This window comes from Geotrypetes seraphini, chromosome 2 (assembly GCF_902459505.1).
Source record: "Geotrypetes seraphini chromosome 2, aGeoSer1.1, whole genome shotgun sequence".
Lineage (NCBI taxonomy): Eukaryota > Metazoa > Chordata > Amphibia > Gymnophiona > Dermophiidae > Geotrypetes > Geotrypetes seraphini.
In genome coordinates, this window is record NC_047085.1 from 2,068,308 (window position 1) to 2,085,711 (window position 17,404).

The window sequence follows — 17,404 nt, forward strand, 5'->3', positions numbered from 1 at the left end:
AAGAGACTTGGCTAAGGGGCTTCGAGGTAAAATTACATTATTCGCCGATGACACCAAACTATGCAACATGGTAGGCAACCGCACAACAGATGAAAGCACAGTGCCCGACAAAGGCTCAATGCCTGACAGTGTGACGCAGGACTTACTCCTGCTGGAGCATTGGTCAAAGACTTGGCAACTAAGTTTCAATGCCAAAAAATGCAAGGTCATGCACCTTGGTGGCAAAAATCGATGCAGGACTTACACCCTAAATGGTGAGATCCTAGCAAGGACTGTAGCAGAACGTGACTTGGGGGCGATCATTAGCGAAGTCATGAAGACTGCCAATCAAGTGGAGAAAGATTCATCCAGGGCTAGAAAAATCATGGGCTGTATCCGTAGAAGTTTCGTCAGCCGTAAGCCTGAGGTCATAATGCCGTTGTACAGATCCATGGTGAGACCCCATCTGGAATACTGTGTACAATTCTGGAGGCCGCATTATCAAAAAGATGTGCGGAGAGTTGAGTCGGTTCAGTGAATGGCCACCAGGATGGTCTCAGGACTCAAGGATCTCCTGTATGAGGAACGACTGGTTAAGTTGCAGCTGTACTCACTCGAGGAACGCATGATAGAGACGTTCAAATATGTCACAGGCCGTATCGAGGTGGAAGAGGATCTCATTTTCCTTAAAGGACCCACGGCAACAAGACAGCATCCGTTGAAAATCAGGGGTGGGAAATTTCATGGCGACACCAGAAAATATTTCTTCACCGAAAGGGTGGTTGATCGCTGGAATAATCTTCCACAACAGGTAATTGAGGCAAGCAGTGTGCCAGATTTTAAGAAAAGATGGGATTGGCATGTGGGATCTCTTCATGGAGGTAGTTAGGGGGTGGGCCATTAGTGTGGGCAGACTAGATGGGCCGTGGCCCTTTTCTGCCATCATGTTCTATGTTTCTATGAGTTGCAACAGAAGGGAGAACCACGGCTGCTGGGGCCATTGAAGAGCTTTCAGAATCTTGGTGGCACGCAAGGACTTCAGCCTGACGAGAGTTTTCAAAATCAGAGGGAATGGAGGGAACGCATACAGAAACAGGTTTGTCCAATCCAGTAGGAAAGCATCCATCTCGAGCCTAAGAGGGGTGTAAACCCTGGAGCAGAAGCGGGGCAACTTGTAATTGAGGAGAGACGCGAACAGATCGACATCCGGAGTCCCCCAACGAGCAAACACCTAACGCAGGGCCAAGGAATGGATGGACCACTCGTGAGACTACAGAAGACAACTCAACTTGTCCGCCAGACAACTGTGCTGGCCCTGAATGTAGATCTGTAGACTGTAGGAGCTGTGCCTAGTCCTGAGCACATAGTAGAACAGTGAGTGGAGCAGAGGGTGTGCTAGCAGGAAGAAGCGGAGAGAGGAGCAGAGAAGGCGGTGCTAGCAGGGGAAGAGGCGAGAACTAACTCCGCCCACCCCCCAACGTCACCAGCCAAACTCCCCCCATAAAAGGGGACGAGCCAACGGCGCGCAGCCGTTTGGCGCACGGCGAAGGCGAGCTGCAAAGGTGCTCGCCTTTGCAAAGGGCATCAAGGAAGGGCTATCAACTTTAGCCGGTCTCTTAACTTCTACAACTAGCTAATTAACCAATTGACTTCAGTCTTTCTTCAACTTTCTTCTAAGTCTTTCAACTTTCTACCTAACCAACAAGCAACTAAACCTTTCACACTTAACAGGCGGACCACACCAATCACTCTATCCCCAAACCATTTTAACAGGCAGACCACACTATCCTCTAACATTTAATCACTGACCTCACTAGCACACTAACAAGCAGGCAACCTTAACTGACAATTAACTAACTACTCTATCTCCCAGACCAAGAACTAACTAGCTACCTCTATCCCTCCAACCTCAACACTTTCTGACAACACCTAACAGCCCATCCTAACAAATATATATAAAAAAAAACACCAACTTTTGTAAATGGCAGGTAGAACTAGAAGCAGCAAGACTTCTATCAAGACAGGCAGTCCAGTCACCGAAAGTACCCAGGGGATGGCTACGGTCTTCGTACAGTGGGAAGGGAAGCCAGGACGGAGGTCAGAAGTCTCTGTACAGACCGAGGCCATCCCCTCAAAGATGTCTACAGTCTCCACACAGACGGAAGGAATGGATCAGCCAGATGAAAGCCTTTTGCTAGAGCTGAGGAGCCTGAGAGAAGAGGTTCAGCGCTTAAGATGTATCCGAGACGACGAGACCTTCATCGACGGAGTCATCCAGGACTGTCTCAGATCGCCGAACAGGAACCTGACAAGACCATTCTAGAGACACCCAAAGCATCCAAACCTGCAAACTCGAGACCAACCGTCGGAATACAGGAAGTGGCTGGGGACGCTGATTCCTGGCAGCTGGTGACTTCCTCCACAGGAAAACGCAGAAGATCTTATTCTGTCTCTTTCTCTCACATACAGGGCAGCTCTACATCGACACCACAAATCACCCTGAGGAACAGATACCAGCTGCTACAGGAAGGTCCTGACAACGAGGAACAGGAAGTTGCTCAGCAGACGGTTCCAGTTCCGGAGTCAACAGATCGGCCCACTCCTAAGAAGCGCAGAGTGGTGGTCATCGGGGGTTCGCTGCTGAGGGGCACCGAGGGTCCAATTTGTAGATCAGACCTGCAATCAAGAGAGGTCTGCTGTTTGCCAGGGGCCAGGATCCGGGATGTAACCGCTTGCCTGGACAGACTCATCAAGCCCCGTTACCACTTCCCCATGATTCTCATCCATGTCGGAACCAATGACACCGCCAGGAGCACCCCAGAGAGCATACCTGAAGACTTCAGAGCCCTGGGTGAGAAGCTGAGGAGGATGGATGCGCAGGTGGTCTTCTCCTCGATCCTCCCAGTAAGGGGCAAGGGCAGTGCCAGGGAGGATCGCATCCAGAGGGCAAACGACTGGCTGCAGGGATGGTGCAAGGAGATGAACTTTGGGTTCTTGCACCATGGAGAGGCATTGCAAGGACTACAGGGACCAGAAGAGGGAAGAACGTCCTTGGACACCGTCTAGCCCGCCTACTACACAGGGCTTTAAACTAGGTAAGTTGGGGGAGGGTACGGGCACAAACAACCTACCTGGCGAGCTAAGCTGCCAATACTTTTTTGAGACTAAGGTAAGTAAACACCGATCTGGGTCAGGGGAGAGTATACACACTTTCGAGTCGGGTTGGCTCACATTATAGTTCTGGGTCACATTGTAATTCTGGGTCTAAGGGGAGTACACATTGTAATTCTGAGTCTAGGTGGAGTACACATTGTAATTCTGGGTCTAGGGGGAGTACACATTGTAATTCTGGGTCCAGCGAGAGAACACACATTGCAAATTGTACAAAAGGAGTTCAAGTAGCCCAAGCGGGAATACCCCCACAGGGTACACACATTTCCGAGTCTGGGATAAGAACACACTGTAGTTCTGGGTCTGGGGAGTCCGGGATAGGTGCACGTTGTAACTCTGGGTCTAGGGAAAGTACAAAACATGCGAATAATGCTAAAGGTGTCCAAGTAGCTCAAGCGGGAACATCCCCACTGAGACATAACAAACATACAACATGGAGGGCTATGTACGTAAACGCCCACAATCTGGGAAACAAGATCCTGGAATTAGAAACAGAAATGAGGAATGCCAACCTGGATGTGGTGGCGATATCTGAGACCTGGCTCACGGATTCCCAAGGGTGGGACATGGTCATACCGGGTTACAACTTGCTTCGCTGGGACAGGGAGGGCAAAATGGGAGGAGGTGTAGCATTATATACTAAAGATGACATTAAGGTCACCAGAATCACAGATGTCCACTACACTGGGGAATCCCTTTGGGTAAATTTGGCCAGAGGTAAGGACAAATGCCTGTATCTTGGCGTAATATACAGACCCCCAAGACAACAGGATGACCTAGATATGGAATTAATCGGAGATATAGAGAATATCACCTTGCGTGGGGACACAGTATTGTTAGGTGACTTCAACATGCCTGATGTGGATTGGGACACGCTTTCCTCTGCTTCCGGCAGCAGCAGGAGGCTATTAAACTCTATGAAGGGAGCAAGACTCAGGCAACTGGTGTTGGAACCAACAAGGGATCAGGCAATACTGGACCTGATACTTACCAATGGAGAAAGTGTCACAGAGGTCTCGGTGGGCGACACATTGGCCTCCAGTGACCACAACATGGTATGGTTCAATCTCAGGAAAGGTTTCACTAAATCTACCACACTGACCAAGGTCCTCAAATTCAAGGACACAAACTTCAAAGAAATGGGAGACTTCGTTCACCAGACGCTACAAAGCCAAGCAGAAACCGATAACGTAGAAGAAATGTGGTCGACTTTGAAAGCCACCATACAAGAAGCAACAAACCGCTATGTTAAATCAGTAAGTAAACGGCGAAGGAACAATAAGCCATAGTGGTTCTCTGCGGAGATTTCGGACCTCATCAAGGAGAAGAAAAAAGCATTCATCTCTTACAAACAATCAGGGAAACAGGACTCTAGGGAAGTCTATCTGGCCAAGTCAAAAGCCGTCAAAACAGCAATTTGAAGCATGGCGTAGTAAAGGGGGATGGGGATAGACTGCACTGGGAGCCATCTTCACGAGGGATGCTGGTACCTCTCCCCCCCCCCACATATCTCTTGAAATGTTCGCTGCCTTGAGCAGCATCTTCCACCCAGCTCCCTGGTCAGAAGGGAGCCAAGGCCAGCGCAAGCAATGGGTGGAAGATTCTGCTCAACCCAGTGAACATTTAAAGAGGCATTTATTTGGATTTAGTGTGATAGATTCTCAGAAGGGATCCCTTCACCTCCTCCCGTGCCCATTCAGTCCTAGCTACACCACTGAAGCAACTAAATTTGAAGAACGCATAGAAAGAGCAGGAAATCAGTGTCCGAGCACACATGGTAACAACAGTGCAAAGCCAAAGCTAAAGATTTGAAGGGCATTTGGCTGCTTCTTGGACTCACCTTCACTGCCACAGATGTGCCATCCTCCAATGTTGCCTTATGTACCTGAGCCAGACTTGCTGCAGCCACTGGTTGGTAATCAAACTCTTTAAAAAGCTGGGATGCTGTTTTCTGAAAATCTTCCAGAAAAAGTTCATCAATCTGCAGAGGGAAACAAGCATTCAGCTTAGAAGAAAGTGGTTAGGTAACTACACAGCAAACCCAGTATCCTTCCCTATACACCAAAGAGAAGAGCCAAAGGATACCATAGTGCTTACTTAGCCACAATTGCAGGGTGACGTGGAAACAAAAAAACATATTTCCTCTTCGGGGACTGAGTGTGCAGTCACACACTCTCTTCCTCATATGCCCTCTGAGGATGAAAGGGTGTGGAACAATAATGAAATAGTTAGGAGATGGTCCCAGGTGTGAATGATCCATCCTGAACTTGTGATGAAGACCATGCACCATTGATGTAGCCTTCTTCTGGATTGACTCCATCCTTTTTATATTTTTTTCAAGGATGGAGTCGGTCCAGAGGAAGACTACTACAACGGTGTGTGGTCTTCATCATAAGTTGTGCAGGGACAGACTTAAAGATCTCAGTATTATTTTGGAGGTAAAGCAGTAGAGAGGAGATACAATAGAAACATTTAAATACCTACATGGTGTAAATGTGCATGAGTTGAGTCTGTTTCATGGTCATGTAGAGTTTTATCAGTAGGTTTTGAAGGAGATTTCAGCAGTTGGAACCCAAGCACAGTACCGGGTAGAACTTTGGATTCAATTTAAAAAATTTAAATTGAATCAGGTTGGGCAGACTAGATGGACCATTCGGGTCTTTATCTGCCGTCATCTACTATGTTACTATGTTAACCTGTTTTGAAGACTCCAACAGTTCTGTGTTCTTTGTTATCTGCTGCATTTCCTGTTTCTAAAATGTTGTTATTGTTAGGTGCCACTGACTCGTGTTTGAGTCCTAACAACTATGAATTAAAGATCTAAAAAGAAATCAGTTTTGTAATAAGCCGATAAGGTCCTCCAGAGTCATCCCTATGGTTATTTTTAAAGTGTACAGCCATCTGATTGCAGGTCACCCTCTTTGCCTGGTTCCTTCGATCTTCCCAAATATGATGTCTTTCTCCAATGATCTTTCTCTTCTGATGGTGTGACCAAAATAAGAAAGTCGTAACTTCATCATTTGGGTTTTGAGTGACATAGCCGGTTTGATCTCTTCCAGAATTGATTTGTTAGTTCTTCTAGCAGTCCATGGAACGCATAAAATCCTTCTCCAACAGCAAAGCTCAAATGAGTCAATCTCCTTTCTGCTTTGTTTCCGTAGTGTCCAGCTTTCGCATCCATAATTGACCACTAAGAAAATGAGTGCATGGACAAGTCTGATCTTCGTTTGGAATGTTATTTCCTTGCCTTTGAATACTTTGTCGAGAGACTTCATTGAAGAGCAACCTAGTACTATTCTGCAGAGTATTTCCTCCCTGCTAGTTGTTTCTTTCTTTACCCATGATGAGCCCAGGAGACTGAAATCCTTTACAACGTCTATTCTATGGCCTTCAAGCTCAAAATCATCATTTTCTGTGTTGATGATCTTCATCTTGTTTATGTTCAGTTCTAATCCTATGTTATGACTTTTGGCTTTCACTTTTCTCAGTAGATATTGCATGTCTTCTTTCCTGCTACTGCTAAGAGTTGTATCATCTACATAAGAACATAAGAACATAAGAAGTTGCCTCCGCTGAGGCAGACCATAGGTCCATCCTGCCCAGCGGTCCGCTCCCGCGGCGGCCCATCAGGCCCATCCCCTGAGTAGTGGTCTATACCTATCTATACCCTTCAATCCCTTTTTCTTCTAGGAATCTATCCAAACTTTCTTTGAAACCATTTAATGTTTTTTTGTCTACAACAGCCTCTGGAAGCACGTTCCATGTATCCACCACCCTCTGAGTGAAAAAGAACTTCCTAGCGTTTGTTCTAAACCTGTCCCCTTTCAATTTCTCCGAGTGCCCCCTTGTACTTGTGGTGGTCCTTAATTTGAAAAATCTGTCCCTGTCTACTTTTTCTATGCCCTTCAAGATCTTGAAGGTTTCTATCATGTCTCCTCTAAGTCTCCGCTTTTCCAGTGAGAAAAGTCCCAACTGCTTCAACCTGTCGGTATATGGGAGATTTTCCATTCCCTTTATTAGTTTAGTTGCTCTTCTCTGTACTCCCTCAAGTACTGCCATGTCCTTCTTGAGGTACGGCGACCAGTACTGGACACAGTACTCCAGATGCGGCCGCACCATTGCACGATACAGCGGCATGATGACTTCCTTCGTCCTGGTCGTAATACCCTTCTTAATGATACCCAACATTCTGTTAGCTTTCTTTGAGGCTGTAGCGCACTGCGCTGATGCCTTCAGTGTTGCGTCTACCATCACTCCCAGGTCTCTCTCCAGGTTACTGACCCCTAGCGGTGTTCCCCCCATTCTGTATGTGAACATCGGGTTCTTTTTCCCCACGTGCATGACCTTGCATTTCCCTATGTTGAAGCTCATTTGCCATTTTTCGGCCCACTTTTCCAGCTGCGTTAGATCCTTTTGGAGATTTTCGCAGTCTCCCCTGGTTTGAGCCCTGCTGTATAGTTTGGTGTCATCTGCAAATTTAATAACCTCACACTTGGTTCCCGCCTCTAGGTCGTTTATGTAGATATTGAACAGGAGCGGTCCCAGCACCGACCCCTGCGGAACTCCGCTCGTAACCCCTTTCCAGTCTGAGTAATGGCCCTTTACGCCAACCCTCTGTTCCCTGTTCGCCAGCCAGTTTTTGATCCATCAGTGGATCACCCCTTGTACCCCGTGGTTCCATATCTTCTTAAGCAGCCTTTCGTGTGGTACCTTGTCGAAGGCTTTTTGGAAGTCAAGGTAAATGATGTCTATAGATTCCCCTTTATCCACCTGGCTGTTTACCCCCTCGAAGAAGTGCAATAAGTTTGTGAGGCATGACCTACCCTTGCAGAAGCCATGCTGACTCGGTTTTAGCTGCTCATTGTTTTCGATGTGTTCACAGATGCTGTCCTTAATCAGTGCCTCCATCATCTTTCCTGGGACTGAGGTCAGGCTCACTGGCCTGTAGTTTCCTGGGTCTCCCCTTGAGCCCTTCTTGAAGATGGGCGTGACATTTGCTATTTTCCAGTCCTTCGGGATCTCTCCGGTTTTTAAGGATAGGCTGTATATTTGTCGAAGTGGCTCCGCTATTTCGTTTTTTAGTTCCTTGAGTACCCTTGGGTGAATGCCGTCCGGACCTGGAGATTTGTCACTCTTTAGTCTGTCTATCTGCTTGAGTACATCTTCTTGGCTTACCTCTAAATTGACCAGTTTTACATCTTGGTCTCCTTTTACGCTCTCTTCAGGTTCTGGGATGTTGGTTATATCTTCCCTCGTGAAAACTGACGTGAAGAACTCATTTAACCTGTCAGCTATTTCTTTCTTTTCCTTTACCACTCCCTTCCTGTCTCCATCATCCAATGGTCCCACTTCTTCTCTTGCCGGTTGCTTCCCCTTGACGTATCTGAAGAACGACTTGAAGTTTGTTGCTTCCTCTGCCAGTCTCTCTTCATATTCTCTTTTTGCTTTTCTAACCGCTCGGTGACACTCCTTCTGGTGTTCTTTGTGCACTTTTTGGTTCTCCTCTGTTTTGTCTTTTTTCCATTTTCTGAACGATGCTTTCTTGTCGCTTATCGCCTTCTTCACTGCATTTGTTATCCACACTGGGTTTTTTGTTCTATTTTTTTTGCACCCTTTCCTGAACTTGGGGATGCACAGGTTTTGCGCTTCGTGCACAGTTCCCTTGAGTAAGGTCCAGGCTTCCTCTACGGAATCCATCTTCCCTATGTTACCTTTGAGTTTTTTTCCCACCATTTCCCTCATGGCATCATAATTTCCTTTTTTGAAATTGAGTGCCGTCGTTGTGGTTCTTTTCCCCTTTGATGATCCAATTTCTAGCCTGCACTGGATCGTGTTGTGATCACTGTTACCTAGCGGGGCTAATACTGTCACCTCCTTTGCTGGGCCCTCTAGTCCGTTGAAGATTAGGTCAAGAGTGGCGTCTCCCCGTGTTGGTTCCGTGACCAGTTGCTCCATGAAGCAGTCCCTCATGACCTCTAGGAATTTGGTCTCCCTTGCGCAGTTTGAGTGCCCAATACTCCAGTCTATCCCCGGATAGTTGAAGTCCCCCATCACCATCACCTTTCCGCTTCTGCATACCTGCCTCAGTTCTGCCTCCAGGTCCTGGTCGATTTCTTCAGGTTGTCCTGGTGGGCGGTAGTACAGACCCATTTTAATGTCTGCCCCAGTTCCTCCCTGTAGCTTAACCCATATTGATTCCAAGCCATCCGCCTGTACTGTTGTTTCCATCCTGGTTGAGGGTATGGAGTCTTTTACGTACAGCGCTATTCCTCCACCCTTTTTATGTGTCCTGTCTCTCCTGTACAGTTTGTACCCTGGTATGGCCACATCCCATTGATTTTCCTCAGTCCACCAAGTTTCTGTGACTCCAATTATGTCTAGGTCCTTTTTGCTAGCAGTGATTTCTAGTTCTCCCATTTTGGCCCTCAGGCTCCTAGCATTTGTGTACAGGCAGTTTAAGACCCAGTTTTTTGCCCTCTCTTTTTGTTTTAGAATAGGTTATTTATATTTCGGCCACCAACTTTGAAACAGACACTCTCTTCTTTCAAATTTGCTTTACTATAAAGGTTGAACAAATAAGGTGACAAGATGCATCCTTGCCAGACGCCAGGCACACATGCACTGCCAGGACTCTTTCTGTGAGCATGGCTACGCTATAACTGTCTACTTGCATACAATACTGCATACAATACTGTTAGGCATGATCTACCTACATAAGTATCACAATAATGAGTCACAAATAGATCTATCAAGCAGTGGCCAATCCAAGAATATTATAATAGTCTGACCCACTAAACCGTTCAAAGTTGTTAAGACGCATGCGGATAGTGAAAAATTGCAGGCGGACCTTAGGAAATTGGAAGACTGGGCGTCCAAATGGCAGATGAAATTTAATGTGGACAAATGCAAAGTGATGCACATTGGGAAGAATAACCTGAATCACAGTTACTGGATGCTAGGGTCCACCTAGGGTATTAGCGCAATTCTGGACTTAATTCTAAATAGACTACGAGGTCCGGCGCAAGGCGTAGAAGTAGAAGGGACGCTGGGAAGCAGTGATCACAATATGATCCACTTCAACCTGGACATAGGGTCAAAACATCAATCCAGAACGACGGCCATGGCACTGAACTTCCAAAAGGAAATTATGAAGCGATGAGATTCATGGTGGGGAAGAAGATTAAGAAGAGGATAAGCACTGTAAAATCGCTAGAACAAGCATGGTTCCTTTTCAAGGAAGCCAACAGGCTATTCACAGGAAACGAAGATGGGAAACTGACAGGGTTGACAGTCAGTCTATTAGAGGTATGCAGGCAGATTGATAGGCTTAAAATCGATAAATCCCTAGGACTGGATGGCATTCATCCAAGGGTAATCAAGGAACTGAAAGGGGCTATAGCTGAACTGCTCCAACTAATAGCCAATCTGTCGATCAAATCGGGAAGGATTCCGGAAGACTGGAAAGTGGCGAATGTTACGCCGATCTTCAAGAAAGGTTCGAGGGGGGAAACTACAGACCGGAGAGTTTGACCTCGGTTCCGGGAAAGATGGTAGAGGTGCTGATAAAGGACTGCATCATTGATCACCTAGACGGACACAATCTGATGAGGACCAGCCAGCACGGCTTCAGCAAAAGAAGATCTTGCTTGATGAACTTGCTGCACTTCTTCGAGGGAGTAAACAGGCAGACAGACAAGGGTGACCCGGTCAACTTTGTATATCTGGATATTCAGAAGGCGTTCGACAAGGTTCCGCATGAATGACTATTTTGAAAAATTGCAAGCTATGGAATAGAGGGTGAAATATTCACATGGATTAAAAACTGGTTGGTGGATATGAAACACAGAGTGGGAGTAAATGGACAATATTCAGACTGGAAAAGCCTCACGAGTAGAGTGCCGCAAGGTTCGGTGCTTGGACCCGTGCTCTTCAACATATTTATAAACGACCTGGAAATTGGTACTACAAGCGAGGTGATTAAATATGCAGACGATACAAAGTTATTCAGAGTACTGAGGACGTAGAAGGATTGCGAAGACCTGCAATGTAACATAAACACGCTCAAGAAATGGGCCATGACATGGCAAATGAGGTTTAACGTGGATAAGTGTAAGGTGATGCATGTTGGTAAGAAAAATCTTATACACGAATACAGGGTGTGCAGTGCAGTACTTGGAGAGACCCCCCAGGAAAGAGACTTGGGAGTACTGTTCGACAAGTAAATGAAGCTGTCTGCGCAATGCACGGCAGCAACGAAAAGGGCGAACAGAATGCTAGGAATGATTAAGAAGGGGATCACGAACAGATCGGAGAAGGTTATCATGCTGTTGTACCAGGCTATGGTACGTCCCCACCTGGAATACTGCATCCAGCACTGGTCGCCGTACATGAAGAAGGACACGGTACTACTCAAAAGGGTCCAGAGAAGAGCGACTAAAATGGTTAAGGGACTGGAGGAGTTGCCGTACAGTGAGAGATTAGAGAAACGGTCCTCTTCTCCCTTGAAAAGAGGAGACAGAGGGGACATGATCGAAACATTCAAGATAATGAAGGGAATAGACTTACATAAGAACATAAGAATTGCCATCTCCAGATCAGACCCTGGGTCCATCAAGTCCGGTGATCCGCACATGCGGAGACCCAACCAGGTGTACCCTGGCCTAGATTTAGTCCCTATCTCACCGTATGCTTCTCAAGGGAGATGTGCATCTAATTTACCTTTACGCATATCACTCTATGCCACTCTTAAGGAGATGTGCATCTAGTTTACCCTTAAATCCTAGAACAGTGGATTCTGCAATTACTTCCTCTGGGAGAGCATTCCAAGTGTTCACCACTCGCTGCGTGAAACAGAACTTCCTGATATTCGTCCTTGAAGTTCTGTTTCAAGCAGCGAGTGGTACTTAGTAGATAAAGACAGGTTGTTCACCCTCCAAGATAGAGAGAACAAGATGGCACGCTCTAAAATGTAAGGAAGTTCTTCTTCACTCAGAGATTGGTAGAAAACTGGAACGCTCTTCCGGAAGCTGTTATAGGGGAAAACATTACATTACATTACATTACATAACTGGCTTATATTCCGCCTGTACCTTTCAGTTCTAAGCGGATTACATCAGAACGATAACTGGACATTTCCAGGAAGAGAAATACAAATTACAATTAAGGCGTAAGGTCTAAAGCAATTTTTGATGAGTAGATTCTAAGAGGGGGAGAGAGGGAAAAAGGAAGGGATTAGGACGTTTGGGTGAATTTCTTGAATAGTAGGGTCTTGATTTCTTTGCGGAAAGCCTTGAGGTCAGTTGATGCTGTCAGTAGGTTGGTGATGGAGGGGTCCAATTTAGCTGCATGTGTTGCAAGTAAGTTGTCATACATCTTTTTGCGTTTAGTTCCTTTAAAAGGGGGGAAGGAGAAAGGGGATTGGGTTCTCCTCTGTCTGGTTGAGAGGTTCCTGTTTAGACGGTTGTTTAGGTGGGTGGGTGCCGTTCCGTTTAAGGTTTTGAATAAAATACAGTATAGTTTGAATTGGATGCGGGCTTGTATTGGAAGCCAGTGTGAGTCTAGGAAGGCGTTGGTGATGTGGTCAAATTTTCCAAGGGAATAGATCATTCTGAGAGCAGTGTTCTGCACGGTCTGTAGTTGTTTTATTAGGTAGGTAGGACAAGAAAGGTAGAGGATATTGCAGTAATCCAATAGACTTAGGACTAGGTATTGAACTATGAGTCTGAATTGTTCTTTTTTAAAGAATTTTCTGATTTTGCGAAGGTTGCGCATGGTGAAGAAAGCTTTTTGTGTGATTTTGTTGATTTGCACCTGAAGAGTGCAACCTCTGTCTACTGTTACTCCAAGGAGTTTGAGAGTGGGTTGTAGGGGATATTTGGTGGTTTTTATTTCTAGCTCAGTTATAGAAGGGGTTTTGTCCTTTTCAAGCAGTAGAAATTTAGTTTTATCTGGGTTGAGCTTCAGTTTATGCTCTGTCATCCATTTTTCCACTGCTTCTAGAGTTTTTTCCAGGGTGCCTGATTTGGTGGGGTCTTGTGTGTCAAAGGGGAGGAGTATGGTGATATCGTCTGCATAGCTGAATGAAGTTACTTTGAGTTTGTCTAACAGGGTACCGAGGGAGGAAATGTAAAGATTGAAGAGCATGGGTGACAGTGGGGAACCTTGGGGTACTCCGCAGGGGTTGGTCCAAGGCTCCGATATAAGATCCTTTGTTTTTACTCTGTATGTTCTAGTTTTAAGGAATCCTTGAAACCAGTTGTATACTTCGCCTGAGATCCCTATTGCTTCTAATATCTGAAGAAGTATGGTGTGGTCGACCAGGTCGAATGCGGCAGAGAGGTCGAGTTGAATTATCAGCATCCTTCTTCCTTTGCTAAGGTGCTGTCTGGCTATATCTAGAAGGGAAGCTAGCAGTGTCTCGGTGCTGTGGTTAGATCTGAACCCCGATTGAGTTGGGTGGAGTAGGTTGTGGTCTTCAAGGTAGTTGGTGAGGTATTTGGCAACCAGACCTTCTATTAGTTTAACATATAATGGAATTGAGGCGATGGGTCTGTAGTTGGAGGGGGTGTCTATTGGTCCTTTGGGATCTTTCAGTATTGGGGTGATTATGATTTCCCCTAGGTCTTGTGGGAATTGGCCTTCCGTGAGAGTTGTTTGGATCCATTGCAAGAGGCAAGCTCTAAATTTAGCTTTATCCCCTTCAGGGATTCAAGATAAAGTTAGACAAGTTCCTGTTGAACCAGAATGTACGCAGGTAAGGCTAGACTCAGGGCACTGGTCTCTGACCTAAGGGCCGTCACATGAGCAGACTGTTGGACATGATGGATCACTGGTCTGACCCAGCAGCGGCAATTCTTATGTTGTTATGGGTATCATCGTAACATTACGATGAAACCTTCTGCCCAATGTGCGGCAGCAGCCATAAAAGCAAACAGGATGCTAGGAATTATTTAAAAAGGGATGGTTAACAAGACTAAGAATGTTATAATGCTCCTATATCATTCCATGGTGCAACCTCACCTGGAGTACTGCGTTCAATTCTGGTCTCCTTATCTCAAGAAAGATATAGTGGCGCTAGAAAAGGTTCAAAGAAGAGCGACCAAGATAATAAAGGAGACAGAACTCCTCTCGTATGAGGAAAGACTAATTCAGTTAGGGCTCTTCAGCTTGGAAAAAAGACGGCTGAGGGGAGATATGATTGAAATCTACAAAATCTTGAGTAGAGTAGAATGGGTACAAGTGGATCGATTTTTCACTCCGTCAAAAATTACAAGACTAGGGGATACTCGATGAAGTTACAGGGAAATACTTTTAAAACCAATAGGAGGAAATATTTTTCCTCTCAGAGAATAGTTAACCTCTGGAACGCGTGGCCAGAGGTTGATGTAAGAGCAAATAGCGTAGCTGGTTTTAAGAAAGGTTTGGACAATTTCCTGGAAGAAAAGTCCATAGTCTGTTATTGAGAAAGACATGGGGGAAGCCACTGCTTGCCCTGGATCGGTAGCATGGAATATTAACACTCTTTGGGTTTTGGCCAGGTATTATTGACCTGGATTAGCCACCGTGAGAATGGCCATTGGTCTGACCCAGTAAGGCTATTCTTATGTTGTCCTTTTTTAGGCTTCTAGCATTTGCATACAGACACTTCAAATTGTATTTTTTCCTTGCAACTACAGGCTGCTGAGAAGACAGGGAAAATTTGAGTCTTTTACTCTGCCTTCCTCTTAAACCCTCCTGGCTTTGTTTCACCATTTTTGGATTCTCTCTACCGGGACTCCCTAAATATTCTGTTTGAATAGTATCCTCCAAGGATACCTCACACTGAACCATCTGCTCCCGGGTGACTGTCAGCTTTTCCCCACATCTCAGTTTGAAAGCTGCTCTATATCCTTTTTAAAAGTTAGCGCCAGCAGCCTGGTTCCATCAGGTTAAGGTGGAGTCCATCCTTTCAGAACAAGCTCCCTCTTTCCCAGAAGGTTGCCCAGTTCCTAAGAAATCTAAACCCCTCCTCCCTGCACCATCGTCTCAACCACGCATTCAGACTTTGGAGTTCTACCTGCCTCTTGGGTCCTGCGCGTAGAACTGGGAGCATTTCTGAAAATGCTACCCTGGAGGATCTGTATATCAGCTTTCTACCTAAGAGCTAAAATTTGGCTTCGAGAACCTCCCTCCCACATTTTCCTATGTCACTGGTACCTACAGCTGGCTCTTCTCCATCACTACCTAAAATCCTATTTAAGTGGGACTTTAGAATTTATACAAAGCCAGCTCCGGTCTATATAAAATTGCTCCATCCCTTCTCTTCTGTCCAACCCCTGCCTGATGTAACTGCTCAGCACCAACCTCCTTGTATCGCCTATTCAGTGCTTTGTCCTCCAGCATACGCAGTGTCTGGATATACTCTGGGGGTAACAAATGGTTGAATGAACACAGGCCCTGGCCAAGCTTCACATAGAGGCCTCCGTTCTGAATAGCCCCTTCTACCAAGCTGTCAGCTGCTCGCTGGTGACATGCAGAAAACTTCTCCTTGTACTCCAGGCTGTCCTGATGAGGAAAAAGAGGACAGTGAGCTCTCTCATCAACCTCTACCCCCAGAGAATCAAGATGATCAGTAAACCCTCCCTTTACCCTACATATTTCTTTTTGCTAGCTTCAGCAAACATTATCTTCTAGAAATGGGAATTGTATCTCTCCCAACAGAACTTCCAGAGAGGTTGTTATGTTTGTCTAAAGTAACAAAAACAGCAGTCTAGGACAGGGCTACTCAAATGGTGGGTTGTTGCGGTATGGACTAGAGACAAATTTTTCCCAGTCCCGTCCCCGTGAGTTTTGTCGCTGTCCCTGTAAGCTCTGTCTTAACAGCACAGGCCTTGAACACTTATGATTTTCAAATGTTTGAGGCTTGTACAGATGAGGATGGAACTTTCAGGAATGGGGCAGGGACAGGAAAAGAACTCGTGGGGATGGGATGGGAAAATGAATTCCCACGGGGACGGGAAAAATTTGTCCCAGTGTCATTTTCTAGTCTGGACCCAAGAGCCTTCCCAAGGCACCACTGAAAAGATGTTTTCTCTCTCAGGTTGGCAGCAGCATCAAAAGGAATATGAAGACGCGCAGGAGCAGCTTTCTTATCACACTGCTGCTAGTTCTGCTGGTCACATCCCTCTGACGCAGGAATTTTACCTCAGGAGAGAAAGCTGGTCTCACACATCTTCACATTCCTTTTGATGCTGCCACCATTTTGGGGGGAAAAATCCTCAGCTTTTAACGTTGACTGCTCCAGCCTGCTCCTTGGAAACAACGCTACGAAAGAGTGAGTGAAGGAAAGCAGGGAGAAGAGACAAAGCAGCAATCTAGAGAGAGAAAGAGAGAGAATGGGGAGGGGGGTCATATGAGAGACTGCTGTTTGGGAGGGTCAAATTTGGAACTGCAGTAATGGAGAATTAGAGACAGAGAGAAAGAGCAGAGACACTTTAAACTTTGATGCACAGGTACAAACACGTGATGTTGCACTAGCACCATTGCTCAGCATGTTTGGAGGACTTTTACAATATTTGTCTTTGCAAAATAGCTTATGGGATTATGCAGCTCATTATCAAAGTCTCTGTGTGTCAACTTGCTTTCAAAATGAGCCATTAATCATGTAACTTTAAGTATATATAATAAACCACCATGAGACATGAGGTGCAAGCGGGGGTTTGCAGACCACGGGGTTTAGACAGTGGAAGTTTCAGGACCTCCACCTGGTCTAGAAGATGCCACCAGCCTAACTAATTGATTGAAACATGAGCCTTCAAAGAAAAAAGTAAATTCCATGAGATGTAGACTTTTGTTCTCAGAAGTTTAAAAAAATGTGCTTGAAAAAGGTCCCCCCCCAGACAAAATATTATATAAATGGTATACGGTCTCGAATCTAATAGAGCAATTAAATATATTTAAAAATACAGGGCATGCTCAAAACTAGAGACAAAGAGGGGCATTTTCGATAGGAGGGGGCCGGTAGGGCTAGAAAACCCAGAGGAAAAGCGGGGAGGTGGAGTGGCGGGAATGTGTGGAAGCCGAAAGCTACGAGGGTAAAGGCTGAGGGCAAAGCGGAAGCACAGGGAACGGGAAAACTGCCCGAAATCCAAGGGCAGGTGGCCCAGGTAAATGCAGAGGTGGAGGAAAAACGACGGGACCTGCGGTGCTTATACGCAAATGCAAGAAGCCTCATGGCCAAGATGGGTGAACTAGAAGTCGTGGCCAAGGGGGAGGA

The 17,404-nt window shown here is 45.9% G+C and overlaps 1 protein-coding gene across 5 annotated transcripts in view; it reads right to left on the reverse strand.

The window, feature by feature from the left end:
* Positions 1-17,404, reverse strand: part of ADCK5 (aarF domain containing kinase 5) — a 217,052-nt gene that overhangs the window by 111,452 nt on the left and 88,196 nt on the right. For 4 of the 5 annotated variants that reach the window (XM_033934862.1, XM_033934863.1, XM_033934860.1 and 1 more), the window contains exons 5-6: positions 15,493-15,693; positions 4,991-5,131 (exon numbers count right to left, since the gene is read on the reverse strand). In XM_033934862.1, coding sequence (XP_033790753.1) covers positions 4,991-5,131; positions 15,493-15,693 — 342 coding nt within the window. The remainder of the gene's footprint in view (positions 1-4,990; positions 5,132-15,492; positions 15,694-17,404) is intronic. The other variant, XM_033934864.1, reaches the window with a different exon arrangement.